We start from the raw sequence: 14,857 nt of genomic DNA, 5'->3' as shown, positions 1-14,857 counted from the left end.
TTGTACAAACAAAAACATACTTTATTACCACTCAACGTACAATAAATAAACATGCGTCAATCAGTACATAAAACCACAGGGCGTGGTGCGAAGAAACAGTTAAAGAAATAAAGGTTTTCTTCAGTTTTATTAGTTAACATGCTTCACACTGCAAACATTCCTATGTAAGCACATATTCTTCCGTACCCAACAAGTAGAAAAACAATTGCACAATTGAACACAACTGCACAGAAATACCTGAAGATCACACAGACACCTAACGCATGTGTGCATGACATGCACAGACTACCACAATCTGATTATTCTACTTGATCTAGACACAACGTGACTAGCTTTAAAGTGTGCCCAGGTGATAAACTTTGAAGCACCAGTGACTTAACCCATATGCATGTTAGTGAATTATGGGAATGAGTTTCAGACTACAGCAAAATAAACCGAACCTGTTCACTTTGAAATGTCCCAATCGAATTGGTAGGCCCCAATATGTGTTGCCTGCAATGTAATGTTTGTGCTACTCCATACGGATAATCCGCAGAAGTCCACATAACTGCTAGGCATTGTCAACTAATGTGCCATCAACTTACTGATATGTACAAAGGGCACAAGTTTTATTAAATAATTAAATACTACATTTAAGGGAGGGTGATTAATTTCTGAGGGAGTGGCCACCAAGGAAAACAAGTCACTTGCAGTTACGTGTCGGGAGAATGAGTTGACCAATTGTATGGTTCTAATATATCTTTCATCTCCTTTCTCTAAGTCATAAATGCCAAAGATTATTCTAGCAAATCTAAATGCGCAACATAATTTCAGAAAAGCCTTACGCTAAATACTACAGTGTAAGGGGTTCTAAAGAATGAGACGACCACGAATGCAGACTGTTCTGGTTGGTGCGGCAACAACATATATGTTCACGAATCCTGCCTAGACGATCCGTGCAAAAGCTTGCCAGGAACACAAACTGCATGCATTTTGGAGCCAGATGATTGCTTTACAGAGATCCATAGCCAAGTTCACTGTTGCCATTCGGATGTGACATGTGTACTTTGTCAAGGGTATAGGAAGGCCACACAGTATAAAATTGGGAATCGATTGCATTGACTGCATTGCCTGTGCAATGCAGCCACGGTTGCACTTTCTGTAGTTCAATGACCTGGACAGTGATGAAGCTCTTTGTCATCCTTCAAGCCTTTGGATTACCAGGATTGCCACATGAGACCCACCAGCGAGACCTAGCAGAAACACTGGCTATTGCAATATACATGCAGCGACAGGTGGACTTTTGAAAGTCTGTACTTCATCACCCGATAAGGACAGGAACCTACTAACAACACGAATAAATGCCTCCAAGCTGTGTGAAACATGCAAGTGAGACCAACTGTGTGTGCACCAATATTCCCGTGTGGACACGAGAAATGGTACTACGGTTAGGCACTAGTGCACTAAAAACAACAGACGTGTGAGTACGCTACGTCAAACAGAGGAGCACATGACACAGCCAAGTGGTAACAAAAGTAACTACGGTTGTGGTACAGTAACAGTAAGCCATGTGCTTCAGAATATAAATTATTGTGAAAGCTAAAAACGAACAAATAGCTCTAGTTCTGACCAGGAACTGTTATGGCAGTGCAGCCCCACATCACGAAAACAAAGTTGCAACGTCAAAAGCAAAATGCTACGTCACTGTGCTCTTGGCTGCCAGACCAGCTGGCAGTACAAATGAAGGTTTCTCGTGAAAGGCTGAGATATTTCAAGAAACAAAAGCTTTCTGTGCGTTCCTGTCTGACGCCAAAAACCTCCTTTAGAGATTAAATTCTATTTGAGCCCTTTAAAAGACCTTGGCCAGGACTGAAGGTGCTATAGCAAGTAAAAGCAAGAATCTAGTATTTAATAAAAAAAAAAAGGTGCGAGTGCAGTATCGAAAACACTGAAAATGTCATGGGCTTTCAACTTCCTTGTGAAAATTTCTCACACATAAAATGGTAGGGAAGAAGGCTCGTCTGGTACTACAAACCTGCAAACTGACTTCATGCTAACCAACAACTTTATTATTATTTCTTTCCATCACATCAGTCAACAGCTGAGATCTCACCAGTACATGTGCATTTGGGGCAGCCTAATATCTTGCAAAAGAATTGTGACCACTACATAAGTCCATAAGCATTGCAACTTTCGCGGCTCCTATGTGTAGCCAATCTTAAACTCTGCGCTCTCCCATAACTAAGGTGACTGTTTGGGCAGGTTGGTAGAACATGAATGCAGCTTTTTTCACACAAGACGAGGACAAAGAAGAGGCTAAGACACACGAGCGCGGTACGTTCGTGTGTCTTAGCCTCTTCTTTGTCCTCATCTTGTGTGCAAAAAAGCTGCATTCGTGCTCCCATAACAGAGAGCAGTTTTAGGATTTTCAAATACAGTCTCCCTATGTAACATTGCACTGAAACACGCAAAAGTAGTTGTCAGGTAAGAAAACAACAGGTACAATAAGGTGCACAAGTGCCAAGAGCGTTGGAAGTTATTCTCTGCTCTCTGGAGGTGCTTCAGATAGGTGCTACGTGATCACAGCAACAGCGCTAAAGGTGAACAATGTATTCAGAGACTAAACACGAAGAAAGCTGCTGAACGAAATGTAATGCAAGTCAATCTGCATTCCAAATTACGGCCTAAAGCCAGGTACACTTTCAGTCTGCCTGCCACAAAGTATGCAGAAGACAGTGAAACTGCTGGCGGCATTCCAGCTATCAACATGTACATTTTTTAAAAACTTTTGGGCTTAAGTAGTAAGAAAGTGCACATCAAAGCTTCAGTAACAAAAGGTGCAATGTTCTATAGCTTTGTTCTCTGTCACTTCCTCATGTACACTCGCATTGCGAATTGTTTCAAGTATTGGCTCAATTTTATCCTGACAGGAACATTGTTCTCAAATATTAGCTATATATTAACAAACGTCATCATCCGGCTCTGTAAGCAGGGAGTTTCTGCATCCTGCATCAGTAAGCCTGTTGCCTCTCTGAGGCCAGCATGGAATCAAAATTTACACTGAAAATCCAACAGCGCATGATGACACATGAAGAAAGCCTGGCAGATTAAACTTGTGCACTAGAGTTGATAATGTACACCGTTGTGTAAAAACTGATTTTCAGATATAGTTGCGGCTCACACAACTGTTTCGACAACGACCGAGTTAGTACTTTCTGACTTCTGGCTTAGGCCTTGCAATCATAAATAGAAAAGGGACTAGCAAGGCCACTTTGTGCAAGCTTCTGATGCATCACGCTGACGGAAAGACTTTGCGAGCTGCCGTATCAATATATGTTGGGCTACACGGTGCAGACTCTGGCTGAAACTATAGCACGTCTTCAAAAAAATTACACTGTGGTCATGCATTGCACAGCCACTCTGTTGCCACTAAGCCAAGCTTTGCACAGCAATGTCACGATCACTAATTTCCCAAAACAGACAGCACCGTGCGGATGGAGAAACCGTACTAGAAAAAGTGCTTGAAAGAGCAACACACACCACAACAGCAGGGATTCTGACAAACAAAAAGTTTCAACCCTATCCAAAAAATGCAAGAACACCTTTTTTCCATCAATTTCAATCCACTGGAACACAACAAACTGCTCACCAATGCATCAACAAAGAACGTCAAGATTAAATATGTACAGTTTTTCTTTCCAATTTTCTCTTTTGCATTCCACATCCTCACTTGTAGAAAATGCAGAGAGACCTACTCATTCTTAAGAGAGAGAGAGAGAGAAACAAAAAATAAAGGAAGAAATTTAGACACCGGCAACAAAGGCTTCAGTAGCAAACTGCAGCTTCGAAAGAGATGCAACAGTCGAGCTCACTGCCCCAATCACAAGAAACACAACGCTAGCAATACAAAACGACAGCAACGACCGTGCACAATGCTACACAGCCCAAAAGCAAATGAGTCGGCAGCAGATGAGATGCTGGTCGCAATGGTGGCAGCCGCAGGAGCAGCAACAGCAGGGGCGTTGTTCATGGCAGCGGCCACTCAGTCCGTCTTGATGGTGCTGTACAGGTAGCGCACAAACCTGTATGCTGAGAAAAAGCTCACGGTGCCCAGGGACAGGAAGAACACGTATGCCGTCAGGATGCTGTAGCCGAAGAACTCAACAGCCTGCAGGATTCCACCCATATTGGACCGGAAGAAGTAGAAGAACACGGCGTAGAAGAACACGAATGCACCCGTGGCTCTGCAACAGAAGATTTAGCTGGCTCACTTTCAAAGTTTTACAAAGTTGGTTACAAAGGCTGAAAGGAGAGAATATACAGTCTACGCCCGTTACAACAGATCCACATACAACATACTTTCGGATATAACAAATGATCATTCTCACTTAGTTTGGTTCGCCTATATTATTCATGTAATAAATTTCAATTTTAACGGACCCACCTGTAACAAATTATTGGTTACAATACACAATTTCGGGGCAAATTACATCTAGATGGCGCAAATACAAAGTACTTTGCTGTAGCGTTGCGGCAGTGCATTCGCTGCGCGCAGCTATTTCCAGCCACTTGCGGAATGTGCAAAAATGAACTTTTTCTGATCTCTTTTCTGACCACGCCTATAGAAATTAATCAATTTGACCGACAGTTTTTCTGTGCATTGTTAAAAATTTTCATAGAAACTCTTCTAGCAGCAACATCATGTATCATCTGAAATGACTGAACGATTTGTTGGACTGGACAATTTTTGGCAGATTAGGGAGTCTAGAAAAACAAAACTGCAACTGGGTGTATCGTTGAAACTAGCCTCCAGTGCTCCTAGCACTTCCTTCAATATAACAATGCAAAGTTTGCGCTTTGGTTGACTCGGCAACACAATTTTTAAATGACAGCAGCCAGTGAAGAAACAGAAGCTTCTTCTTGGGCTGTCAATTTTCTAATCCAACGTATAAGCCAGTTTAACAATGTATCAAACAATGGTAGTCGCTCATGAGTGTGTGTTATTTTGATAATTGTGTTAGACTAATATTAAGTGCAACTTTAATTTCACCGCTGTGGGTTGCTTTTATCCATCAGTTCTTTGACAGCGTATGTACAAATTATTACAAGCAATCCTTCCAATCCTGTATGGTTTTCGTTCACACAAGAGCACACAGTCGATTTCAGACTGACCATCGACCGAAACCTGACTAGCTGTCTAATCTCTTATATATTGAACATCGCTGGTGCAAGTGCCACGAACCACTGTTGTACAATATTGTGCAACACTCCACATTACTGTACAGCACTGTACAGGAATTGAACAAAACACGTGGAGGCTCCAGCGTCAGTTTAATGCACCCTAGACCACCTTGCTTGCACAGAAAAGCATACCAAACCCAGTAATCAAGTATGGACGAGGTTTATGCATGATCCCTGACCTGAGAAACATTGCTTTGCAATCCTAAAGAATGCAGTAAAAAACAAACCAGGTGCCCACTGCAATGAGTAAAAGCAAATGCTCTCTGTACAGCAGGAACTCAAGAAGGGTTTGGGTGCGAGCTAGTTTGTATGGATAATTCATTTTAAACAGCGCCAAAAAACACATGGAGAAGGAAGAGCACTGGTTAAACAGTGCTGGTACTGTGCTCTTCCTTGTCTGTGTTTTTTGGCACTGTTTAACACGAATGAATAGGAACTTAATCGTCCTCACATCAGCAAAGCTACTGCTTTCCCGCATAGCATGAACATAACTATGGCTGATATTGACGGCAAAAAAATTTCATATTAATTTCTTTTTTGCATGATCTGACTTAAAAAAGTTGGGAACTAGAATCCAGGTGCATATTATATATATTTTAATTCTTTTTTTTGCTCTCAGTACTTTTTTACTCTCAGAATTCGCAAATTATTACTTTCATTCGTGTTCCTTGAGGTGCTTCTCTGAAGTTTCACATAAGAATTCTCAAAGTGTCTCAGCAATCATTACTGCTATATATCCATGCAAAACACCAGCGATCAGGCTAGTATTTTATGTACTGCAGCATACGTTGCTACTACTATGTCTTGAAATAAAATGTGAATGCATAAAAGCACCGAAAGTGAGCACATTTCCATCAGTAACGAAAAAGTTAAAGCAATGAACACACTAGTGGCCAAGTTTCCTGAAATGGCGTGCCCCGCATAACGCCCCACCAGCTAACAGAGTCTCTTGGGACAACCACGCAACAAGCGGTTCAACGCTGCTGAAAGGGCCGCTAGGGCTAATTCACTACATGATACCATAGCATACACTGCTTCAAAAACAACCACCAACGACCGCACAATGCATTGTTTTGAGAATGCTTCATTTCTGATTGTGCCAATCCACACAAAAAAGGAGGATAGATTGCTAGTGGCGTCCCTGACTGTGAAGCGCATAATGCGCTAGAGTCATCCTGCGTGCAGTGCAACAGCAGCCAGATGCAGGCTTAGAGTTTAGCTTGCCCCGGATTGCAGCTCTCGTTCGGGCTACATATTAGACAGCGGTCATTGCTTGCCGCGAAACTTTAAATTAGAACATCGGTTTATTCTACCAGCCACTGTATTGCGTGAAAACCAAACTGTAGGTGATATTCGTGCCACTGTTGGTGGCAGCGGCGACTTACTCAGACCAGGTGACTGCCGTGGTGGGGAACTGGCTGGCAGGGTCCTTGCTACTCTAGTGCTGTGCAGGTGTTTATATGCTCTAGAGTGGGAAATTGCCATATTTCGGCAACCGGCGCCCAGAAAACGGCAGACAGCACGGTGCCATGCCATGTAGTTGTACAAGTACCGCATAAACCCATTTATGTATCATTCATTTTAATTTCGGTGCTTACAGAATTATATTTATAGCCTTCAGTTTAACCAGTGGTATACGCGAAGTTCCACCATTTTGCAACACACTACAGCCATAATTTTGGGTAGAACAGACTTCAGATATAACGCTCCTTTCTCGCTGGATTATTACAATCCCTTCTAACGAGCATCAACTGTATTGCTGTACATAAGTACACCTTTGCTTTACTTTATTGTGACGAACAACACGGATACCTTAGTCATGTGCATGGCATCATGTCCTAAATGTGCACCTGAAAAACAATCTGAATGTACACAACAAAGCTGACGTGCTCACTGGCCCACCCTGAGTGTAATCTTTCATCTTGTTTCTTTTATTTTCCTCCCCACTTTTGTGTTGTTTTTGTATGAAAGCTGTTATAGTGTTATTATGGTGTTACTGATCCATATTTAACATTTATGGCTTCCTGTTTAAGTGTTAGTTGTTGCAATGTGGTAAGCCCAGCAAACTGTCTTTACATTGTCATTCTGCATTTTGTCTGTACCACATTTGTTGCTTTCGAGGGTTCGACTGTATTGGTGTTGACACCCTGAGCAGTGTCAGCAAATCTCTCAGCCACAAGTCAGAGCTGCGTGCTTTTCTTTAAAGGGGCCTTAAACACTTTTTGAACATAATAAAAAAAAAATGGTGCTGATCGGTTAACGAGGCTCCTGTGAACGTGTGAGCCAAGCATTACTGCACTGCATGCAGCAAGGAATGCACAATCTCGTGTCAAAAGCACTGAAATATCTCTTGTGCTCGCATCTGCAATATTGTCATTGAAAGCAGTTGGCCCGTCAACGGTATTGGCTTATTTTGCGATTGCGAGAACATTCTCAGTAATACATAATTGCCCGCTGCTGCAAAGATGGCAGCGGAGCGCTGTGTAGCATGGTCTACTGCGGTCGTCACGGCGTGCTGCGCCAAACCCTTTCGCCGCCGTGACACTCAACTTCTGGCTGGGGCTTTGCCCTCTTGTTTTCTCTGCTGTGTAGCTTCCAGAGCGCCAGTGAAGATGAAAAGAGAGAGAGCCGGTTATCGATGCTATCACTCCACTTATAGTTGAAGGAATAGAAGTATTTCTGCAGCATGAGGTCTGTGGGACGATGTACTTCTATGAATTTCTATGTAATTTCTATGATTAGTTTAAAAAAAAAAGTGTTTCAGGGCCCCTTTAAAGTGTGCTAGTGCCCTTGTGTACGCTGTTCTGAGTTGAGGAATGCTTGGAGAAAAGCGGCAGTGTACTGACCCGCCGGTACAGACGGCCTTCCACCACCAGTGGTAGTCCTCGGAGGATAGCTGGAAGTAGGTGAGCACCACTGCTATGCTGGCCGTCACGCTGAAGAGGATCAGTGCCACCACCAAGAGGATGCCGTAAAGCGTGTACTGCTCCCGGCCCCACACGGTCGAGAAGATGTAGTACAGCTCCACCGAGATGGCACTGCATGCAAAGTGAGGGGAGCAGCAGGTGCTTAGACTCCTGAAGAAAAGCAGGCCGCCAGTGTTCACCAATCCTTTTCATTAATCTGTCTTATGAACGTGGTATGAATGGTATGAATCTGTCTTACGAACGTGGCATGAATTCATACCACGTGGTATGTGGTATGAATGGCTGAAAGAAAGACGGGACAGGAGCTGTCCCGTCTCTCTTTCTTGTCTCATTTTTTTTGCGTGCTGTTTTCACGCTGTTTTCTCATAGTGAAGCCATACCAACAAGCTCAAGTTCAGGCCATGTTACACTAATTACACGGCAGTGCAACATGCAATCACTCTGTGGCAGGTTTATAAGCATGGTGCGCTCAGAAACGCACAGCCTCTTGCAAGAAAATGAAGACCAGACAAGATTACAAAGAATGGCCAACTGATGTTTACTTTCTCGCAATACGCTGCACATTTGGGAATGCTGTTGACTGTTACCAGCAATGGTCCACTGGGACTGGTGTTTACTTTCTTGTGATATTCTGTACCTTTTGGGGCCTAACCAAGCCACTGTTACAAATGAAGCTGAATTGGAAAATGCAACAAGGCATCCTATTTAGTTTTGAATTTCTCGCACCTGAATATACATTGACAGCAAATCACAAAAATATTAGTACTAGTGGCAGCTATGACTCAACCACAGATGCTCCTTTTGTGAGTCAGGTAATGCTTAAATGATATTGCGCGACATAAAAACGACATGGACATGAAAGAAGACGACACACCAAGCGCTTGGTGTGTCGTCTTCTTTCACGTCCGTGCCGTTTTTATGTTGCGCAATATCATTTAAGCAATGGATTACCAACTTGCCCAGAATGGTGCTCTCATCAGGTAATGCCCTCCTCTCCTGGACATCTCATCAGCATAAAATGGTGTTCCCTGACATAGAACAGTGTTGTATGGTAACATGGCACTTCTAAAAACAGGCCGAAGATTGGGATAGCCTGCGTGAAATTTTAGTCAACATCACACGACTCAAAGCAGGCAACTGCACCAAACAGCAAGGTTGTTCAGCAAGCATGGTAATGACTGGCGCTATATTGACTTGCCTAAACCTTGTCCTTCCAGCTTCGAGAGATCCTGCACATTTGCGTGAAACTTCATAAAGCTCATCTTTGATTGGTAATATATTGTACGGCAATAAATGTTCTCATTTACCCTAACATTTCTAGCATTGAATGATTTCCAGAGCACTATAGAGAGAATATATGTTTAGAATACATAAAGACTAAGCATGCACGAGGACTGTTAGCTAGCTAACATCACTTAGATTCAGTGATGCATATACTTGAAAATATCAATTTATTTGTACACAGACAAAATATGTTATTTATATTATAAAATACATATTAAGTATTCTAAAAATATGATGTGCAGTTAATATAAGATGCAACTGAGACAGAAACTACAATAAAGGAAGCTACGATATATGCTCGCAACAAAGCCATGCCAAACTGTACAAAAATCCATGATTACTAGCCTAAGCATAATTTCCAGAATGGCTGAAAGACTAAAGCACCATATTTCCCTTTAGTGATCTCAAAATGAAACACTACACCCAGCGGAGCATGAACTGTGAGATGGCCGGCAAAGTGTAAGCTTCCAACATGGGATATCCCATGCTGTACAGCATTTTTCCTTGAGCCCTATTGGCTTGCGCAGCAGGTCTTCCTTCCACCACATCTATTCCTCCATCACTGCAATGACATCCTCTGCTGCCAGGCGCACAGAGACGCCTTCCTTTTTCACATGCTTCACCTTTCCGGCGCATCTGCTGATGAACCTCTGACTGAATTGAGTAATGGGCCCTACAATTCCTCACATGTTCTCTGGCACTGATGCCCAACCTGCGACTACTGCCCTGCTATCCCCGACCTCTTCCACTAACATGGCTCAGCGGCTGACTCAGACGGACACCTTACCAAGGCACTGAAAGATCACACCATCGAGGTCTTGCGGACAGAGGCTCTCTCCAGGGGGGGGCTATTCTGTAAGTGTCCACATAGTGGACATGATTGGCTGAAAGCACCTGTCTCCTTCTGATGCGTACCCCAGCCCAGCCAATCAGAACTTCAGCAGCAGACAAAATGGACATTTCCACTAGGTGGACGCTTACAGAATACCTCCACCAGAAGCTTCCTTGGGCTCAAGCTTATACTTATCCTTCGTATAAGCTTATGCTTATATGAGGAATCCTACTCATAATGGGTGCTTTAAGGTTGAAGAAGAACCGCATGACCCCTTTAATTGCCATTTTCTCTGCAACTTGATGACGCATTGCACTCCAAGCGCAGCAGCAGTGAGGGATCGAAGTGAGTAAGCATTTTGGCATTGCATAAAGTGTTTTTTGACTTCTGAAACACTTCCCGTTGTCATCCCCTGGCATAAAAAAAAAGAGGCATTGTGAGCCTTCTATAAGCGAAACCTGAGCAAACAAGATTTATTCAGTGTTAGTTTCTGGTGTCCCTTCACACGGGCCACGACACCCAATTGCCATGATTGAATTACGGATTGCATAATAAACGGCATGCATCCCACAGCAAGGTGGCAAAATATGACTGCATTCTGTGTGGCAGAAAATTTGTACTTGAATTTATTAGTAATTTGGCAGCACTAAATGGTGGCGAAATGACTCGCACTTCCAGCTATGGCTCCCTCAGGACAACGGAAGCCACTCTCGGAGGCTATACTTTTGGGTACTGAAAGCTCCAGAAGTGATCGTAAAAGCAGGATATAGATCATGGTCACCCTCCGTTATTTTTTTGCTTGTTTTTGCATGTGCATCTTGGCAATTAGGCAGAGATAGTTTCTGCAGGCTTTCTCTGTTTTGTGCTGCTTTTATCCCACAAGTGAAAAAGAACTGCGGGTACAATGCAACAGCGATGCCCTTGCTGTGCCGTTGCGTGCCAGAGCTTGCAAAGCAAGATGTCTGACGTGGTTTCTGTTTCGAAGCAGTCGACATCGCGGTAGCCCCACAGTTCCCGACGTCGTGCAATACGTGCCTGTTGTGCGAGGGGCCTAAAGGCAGTGATTTCAAAACTGAAATTTGCTGCTAAAATGTGTTCTAAGAGCCCAGTTTCCTTTGTGTGTATCACCATATTGGACCCTCTACTCTCAATTACAAAAATACACTGGGAATAGTTTGAGGACCGTGTCGTGGCCCCTTTAAGCTACAGTGACAACACTGGGCAACATAGTGCCAAATATGTAACACAGACTCGGGAAGCAGAACGACCAAGAAGAGAACCAGAACAACGGACTCGGCCACTGGCTTACCTGAAGGGCAGGAAGCCACCCACAAAGCAATGGATGGGCAGCGAGTGGTACCACGGCACGGGCGGCACCCCCCGTGCAATCAGCTTGGCTCGGCAGGGGGCCTCAAAGGGGCCCGCACAGTTCTTGCCCAGGATGCCACCCATCAGGGTCAGCGGGTAGCCGCCTACATCACCATGTAAGAATAATCTGCACGTGATTTTCTCAACAGCTGTCACGGTAGCTTGGCCACAGAGCAACAGAATATGCATAGAGATCAGAGCCCAGCACTTCCTGCAGACAAGGTGGATGCTCTACCACTAGGCCACCGAGCACCCATGCGAGCAATTTCCCAACATGTAGGAGCCCTTCATAAGCATTGAGGATGGCTGAACACCAGACCAAGGAGTGAGACTGCACCTATTTTATCTGTAGGTACCCAGCAACGCCTGTGTGTCAGAATGTCTCCCAGGCCCACAGTGGATGTGCAACCTAACGCTGTATGCAGTTGGAGTGCTTCTCTTATGCAAAAGTCTTTCCCAATTGGCTGGCATTTGGTGTTGGCCACTTGTGGTACCAATCATATTGATGATGACACAATCGCCAGAAGCAAATCGCTGATGGCACTTATGTAAGTGATTTGTGAATACAGGGTCAGCCTTTTTCTTCCCCTAGATGCAATAGTGACATAGTAATTTCTGTGTATCGTATACCAGTTAACCTCAATGTAACTAAATTCTCAATATGACAAAGTATTTAACTTTTTAAAACTACTTTTCCTTAGAACACTACGTATTTAGAACTTCAATATAATGTGCTTTTATACACAATTTCAATACAACAAAATTTCACGGCAACTGCGAAGGAATACCAAGAAAATAAATGGAAATTTCCATGGATGCAGGTAGTCAAATTGTTAAATTACAAGTGGCTACTTGCAAAAACCTCTCGAATCAGGCACTGCACGCCCAAGAGCGACCGCCAAAACTGAGTAGAGTCATGTTCTCTATAAAGTCGAAGTGCAATAAGATTATAGAAAATTCTTCCACGCACACCTGCTATCATCACTGTCATTGTCACTATTGTTCCATTAAAGGCGCCGTGTTCACTGACCGCTCTTCCTGTGTGGTCCTTCAAGGGTTTCTACAAAATGGCACCGTGAACCCTGGCTCTGTATTAATCAATGACTGAACAGCCCCTAGGACCGACTAATGGATCCATGATGGAGGACCCACATATGGATTTGTCAGGGAGAGCGGAAGATCCAACGAGAGCCTCCTGCTGCAGGGAGGCCCAGCTGACAATGGACAGGGCACTTATCAGAACGATGGTAAGCCTCATCTTCGACGATATCGACACGGCTCTCTGTGAAGCCACAATGCTTCAACTGCATCTCAGGAGCAGCTGGCTTGAAATGCTTCAAGAGAGGCTTTGTTTCTTAGATGAAACAATCAAAGTACTGACTTCTGATGATGAAATATGTGAAGAATATACCCTTCAGGTAGATTACAGAGATAAACTGGTTACCTTGAAGTTTAAAATCAGACTTGCTATTGAGATGAGACAAAGTGTCAACAGTGAAGGTGTGTCACAGATCTCAGGAAGCAGAATGGGATCTTATTACTCTTGTGCCTTGAAGCGTTGCAAAAGTTACAACTGGTAAAATATTGTATGACCGAAGCTACAAGCCATGACCGCATTTAAGAAGGTAAAAGAAAGAACGGCATAAAGAGAGAAATCTTCAATGACACGAAAGCACCTACTGAAGACAAAATTGTCGTGTCTAAACTGGTAGTAACATGGTTAGCGGCATGGATGACAGATCCGAAGACAACTATCAACTGATGTCATCATCTTTGACTTCAGAGACATATCGGAAGCACAAGGATGAATTAGAAGTAGCTTCTTTAGCCACAGGGATACCGAAAGAGCTTTTGTACAGTGTGCAGGACATGCGAATGGTTCAAATAGTGACGCATGGTTTGACAATGTCTCTAATCAACAGTCCAGGAGTCCGCGAAGACACACTTTTCACCGAAGAGTCACGGTGCCATCCAGGCAAGGGAATGCATACTCATTGTATTGATGACCACGAAGGCACACGCATGAACCAAAGCGAAATGAATTCCAGCCAGTACAGGTGCTGACCACAGAAGGCATATCATCACTGCGCAATCAATGCAGAAGAGTGTGTGGCCACTGCCCTGTACTCCGTTGTTAGAACTAACTGGCCAACTGTCAAAGAATCCTACGAGACCCAAACAACCAACATCCAACCATTAAGACTACTACTGGCACAGATATCCAGTAAAGCTAGGACAACGATGCATCAGAGACCGGGTATTACTTGTGTAAAATCAAAACAGTGCGAAGACAGAACGAGGTGTCCATTTTTTCAAGTGCTTTGCTGACGCTGCACATCTCTTGACGAGGTTCACACTGTTTCAAGGAAGATTAAGCAATGACTACAGAATACTAAGCGCCAACTTCTGATGTTCAGCGTTGAGCAACATCATCTAACACCATTACGTGCGCACCCGAATTGACATTACGAAGCAAAGCACAATGTGCATTCGGTAAGACAACAAGGACAGAGCACAGGTCCTGGTAAATACCGATCACAAGGCGAACTTACGCAAACCAGTGAACAACGCCACCAGTGTGAGGTTTCTTTCAAATTCTCCGGCCTACTGGTACTTCACGATCATCTTTATATGGTGCAACCTGACTGTTTCTTTGCCAAGGGCACGAATATAACCTTTCATGTCAGAGTGGGGAGGATGTGGAAACTTCTTCCTCGCTCATCTACAGTCATCATTGTCATCGTCACTGTGTTTCCATTAGACATGCCATGTTTGTTCATCGACCACTCCTCCTGTGTGGTCCTTTGCGAGTTTCTACAAAAAAGATCCTGTCGCACCCTGTGCACTGTATGGTGGCTCGATGAGTACCGTCTTCCCGCACGAGCAAGGGGAAATGGGGGAGGAAAGCAAGCTCAAGGTAATGCCATGTAGCATGCGTGAGAGGAGGAGGGGGGCAGGTTGGTGCATGCCTTCTTTCTTTAGTACGACCGTGTGTGCATGGCTGTCACCATGGCTGAGCGCATGCATAGCCCACGTCCTCCGTTTTAGAAGTAATCTTCTATGTGTACAAAGAGCGGGCGTGCCAAGATGACTTGGCATCCTGTGAGTTGTCTTCCAGCATGTTTAGTAGTGGAGGTTGCGTAATCTCGGGTTTTGAAGACACATTGAAGTGAGAGTGAGAATATCTTCTTCCGCAAGCGGGATAGCCGAAAGTGGACGTGGAGGA

General features: G+C 43.9%; 1 protein-coding gene across 1 annotated transcript in view; it reads right to left on the bottom strand.

Moving 5' to 3' along the window:
* Positions 1–14,857, bottom strand: part of LOC126537621 (transmembrane 9 superfamily member 1-like) — a 132,678-nt gene continuing 117,821 nt past the window's right edge. Inside the window, exons 12-14 of the mRNA XM_050184775.2 lie at positions 11,573–11,735; positions 8,067–8,258; positions 1–4,223 (exon numbers count right to left, since the gene is read on the bottom strand). Coding sequence (XP_050040732.1) covers positions 4,022–4,223; positions 8,067–8,258; positions 11,573–11,735 — 557 coding nt within the window. The 3' untranslated portion in view covers positions 1–4,021. The remainder of the gene's footprint in view (positions 4,224–8,066; positions 8,259–11,572; positions 11,736–14,857) is intronic.

The sequence above is a fragment of the Dermacentor andersoni genome, chromosome 4 (genome assembly GCF_023375885.2).
Source record: "Dermacentor andersoni chromosome 4, qqDerAnde1_hic_scaffold, whole genome shotgun sequence".
Taxonomy (NCBI): Eukaryota; Metazoa; Arthropoda; class Arachnida; order Ixodida; family Ixodidae; genus Dermacentor; species Dermacentor andersoni.
Note: the sequence above shows the minus strand (reverse complement) of the source record. Positions and strands in the feature narration are given on the sequence as shown.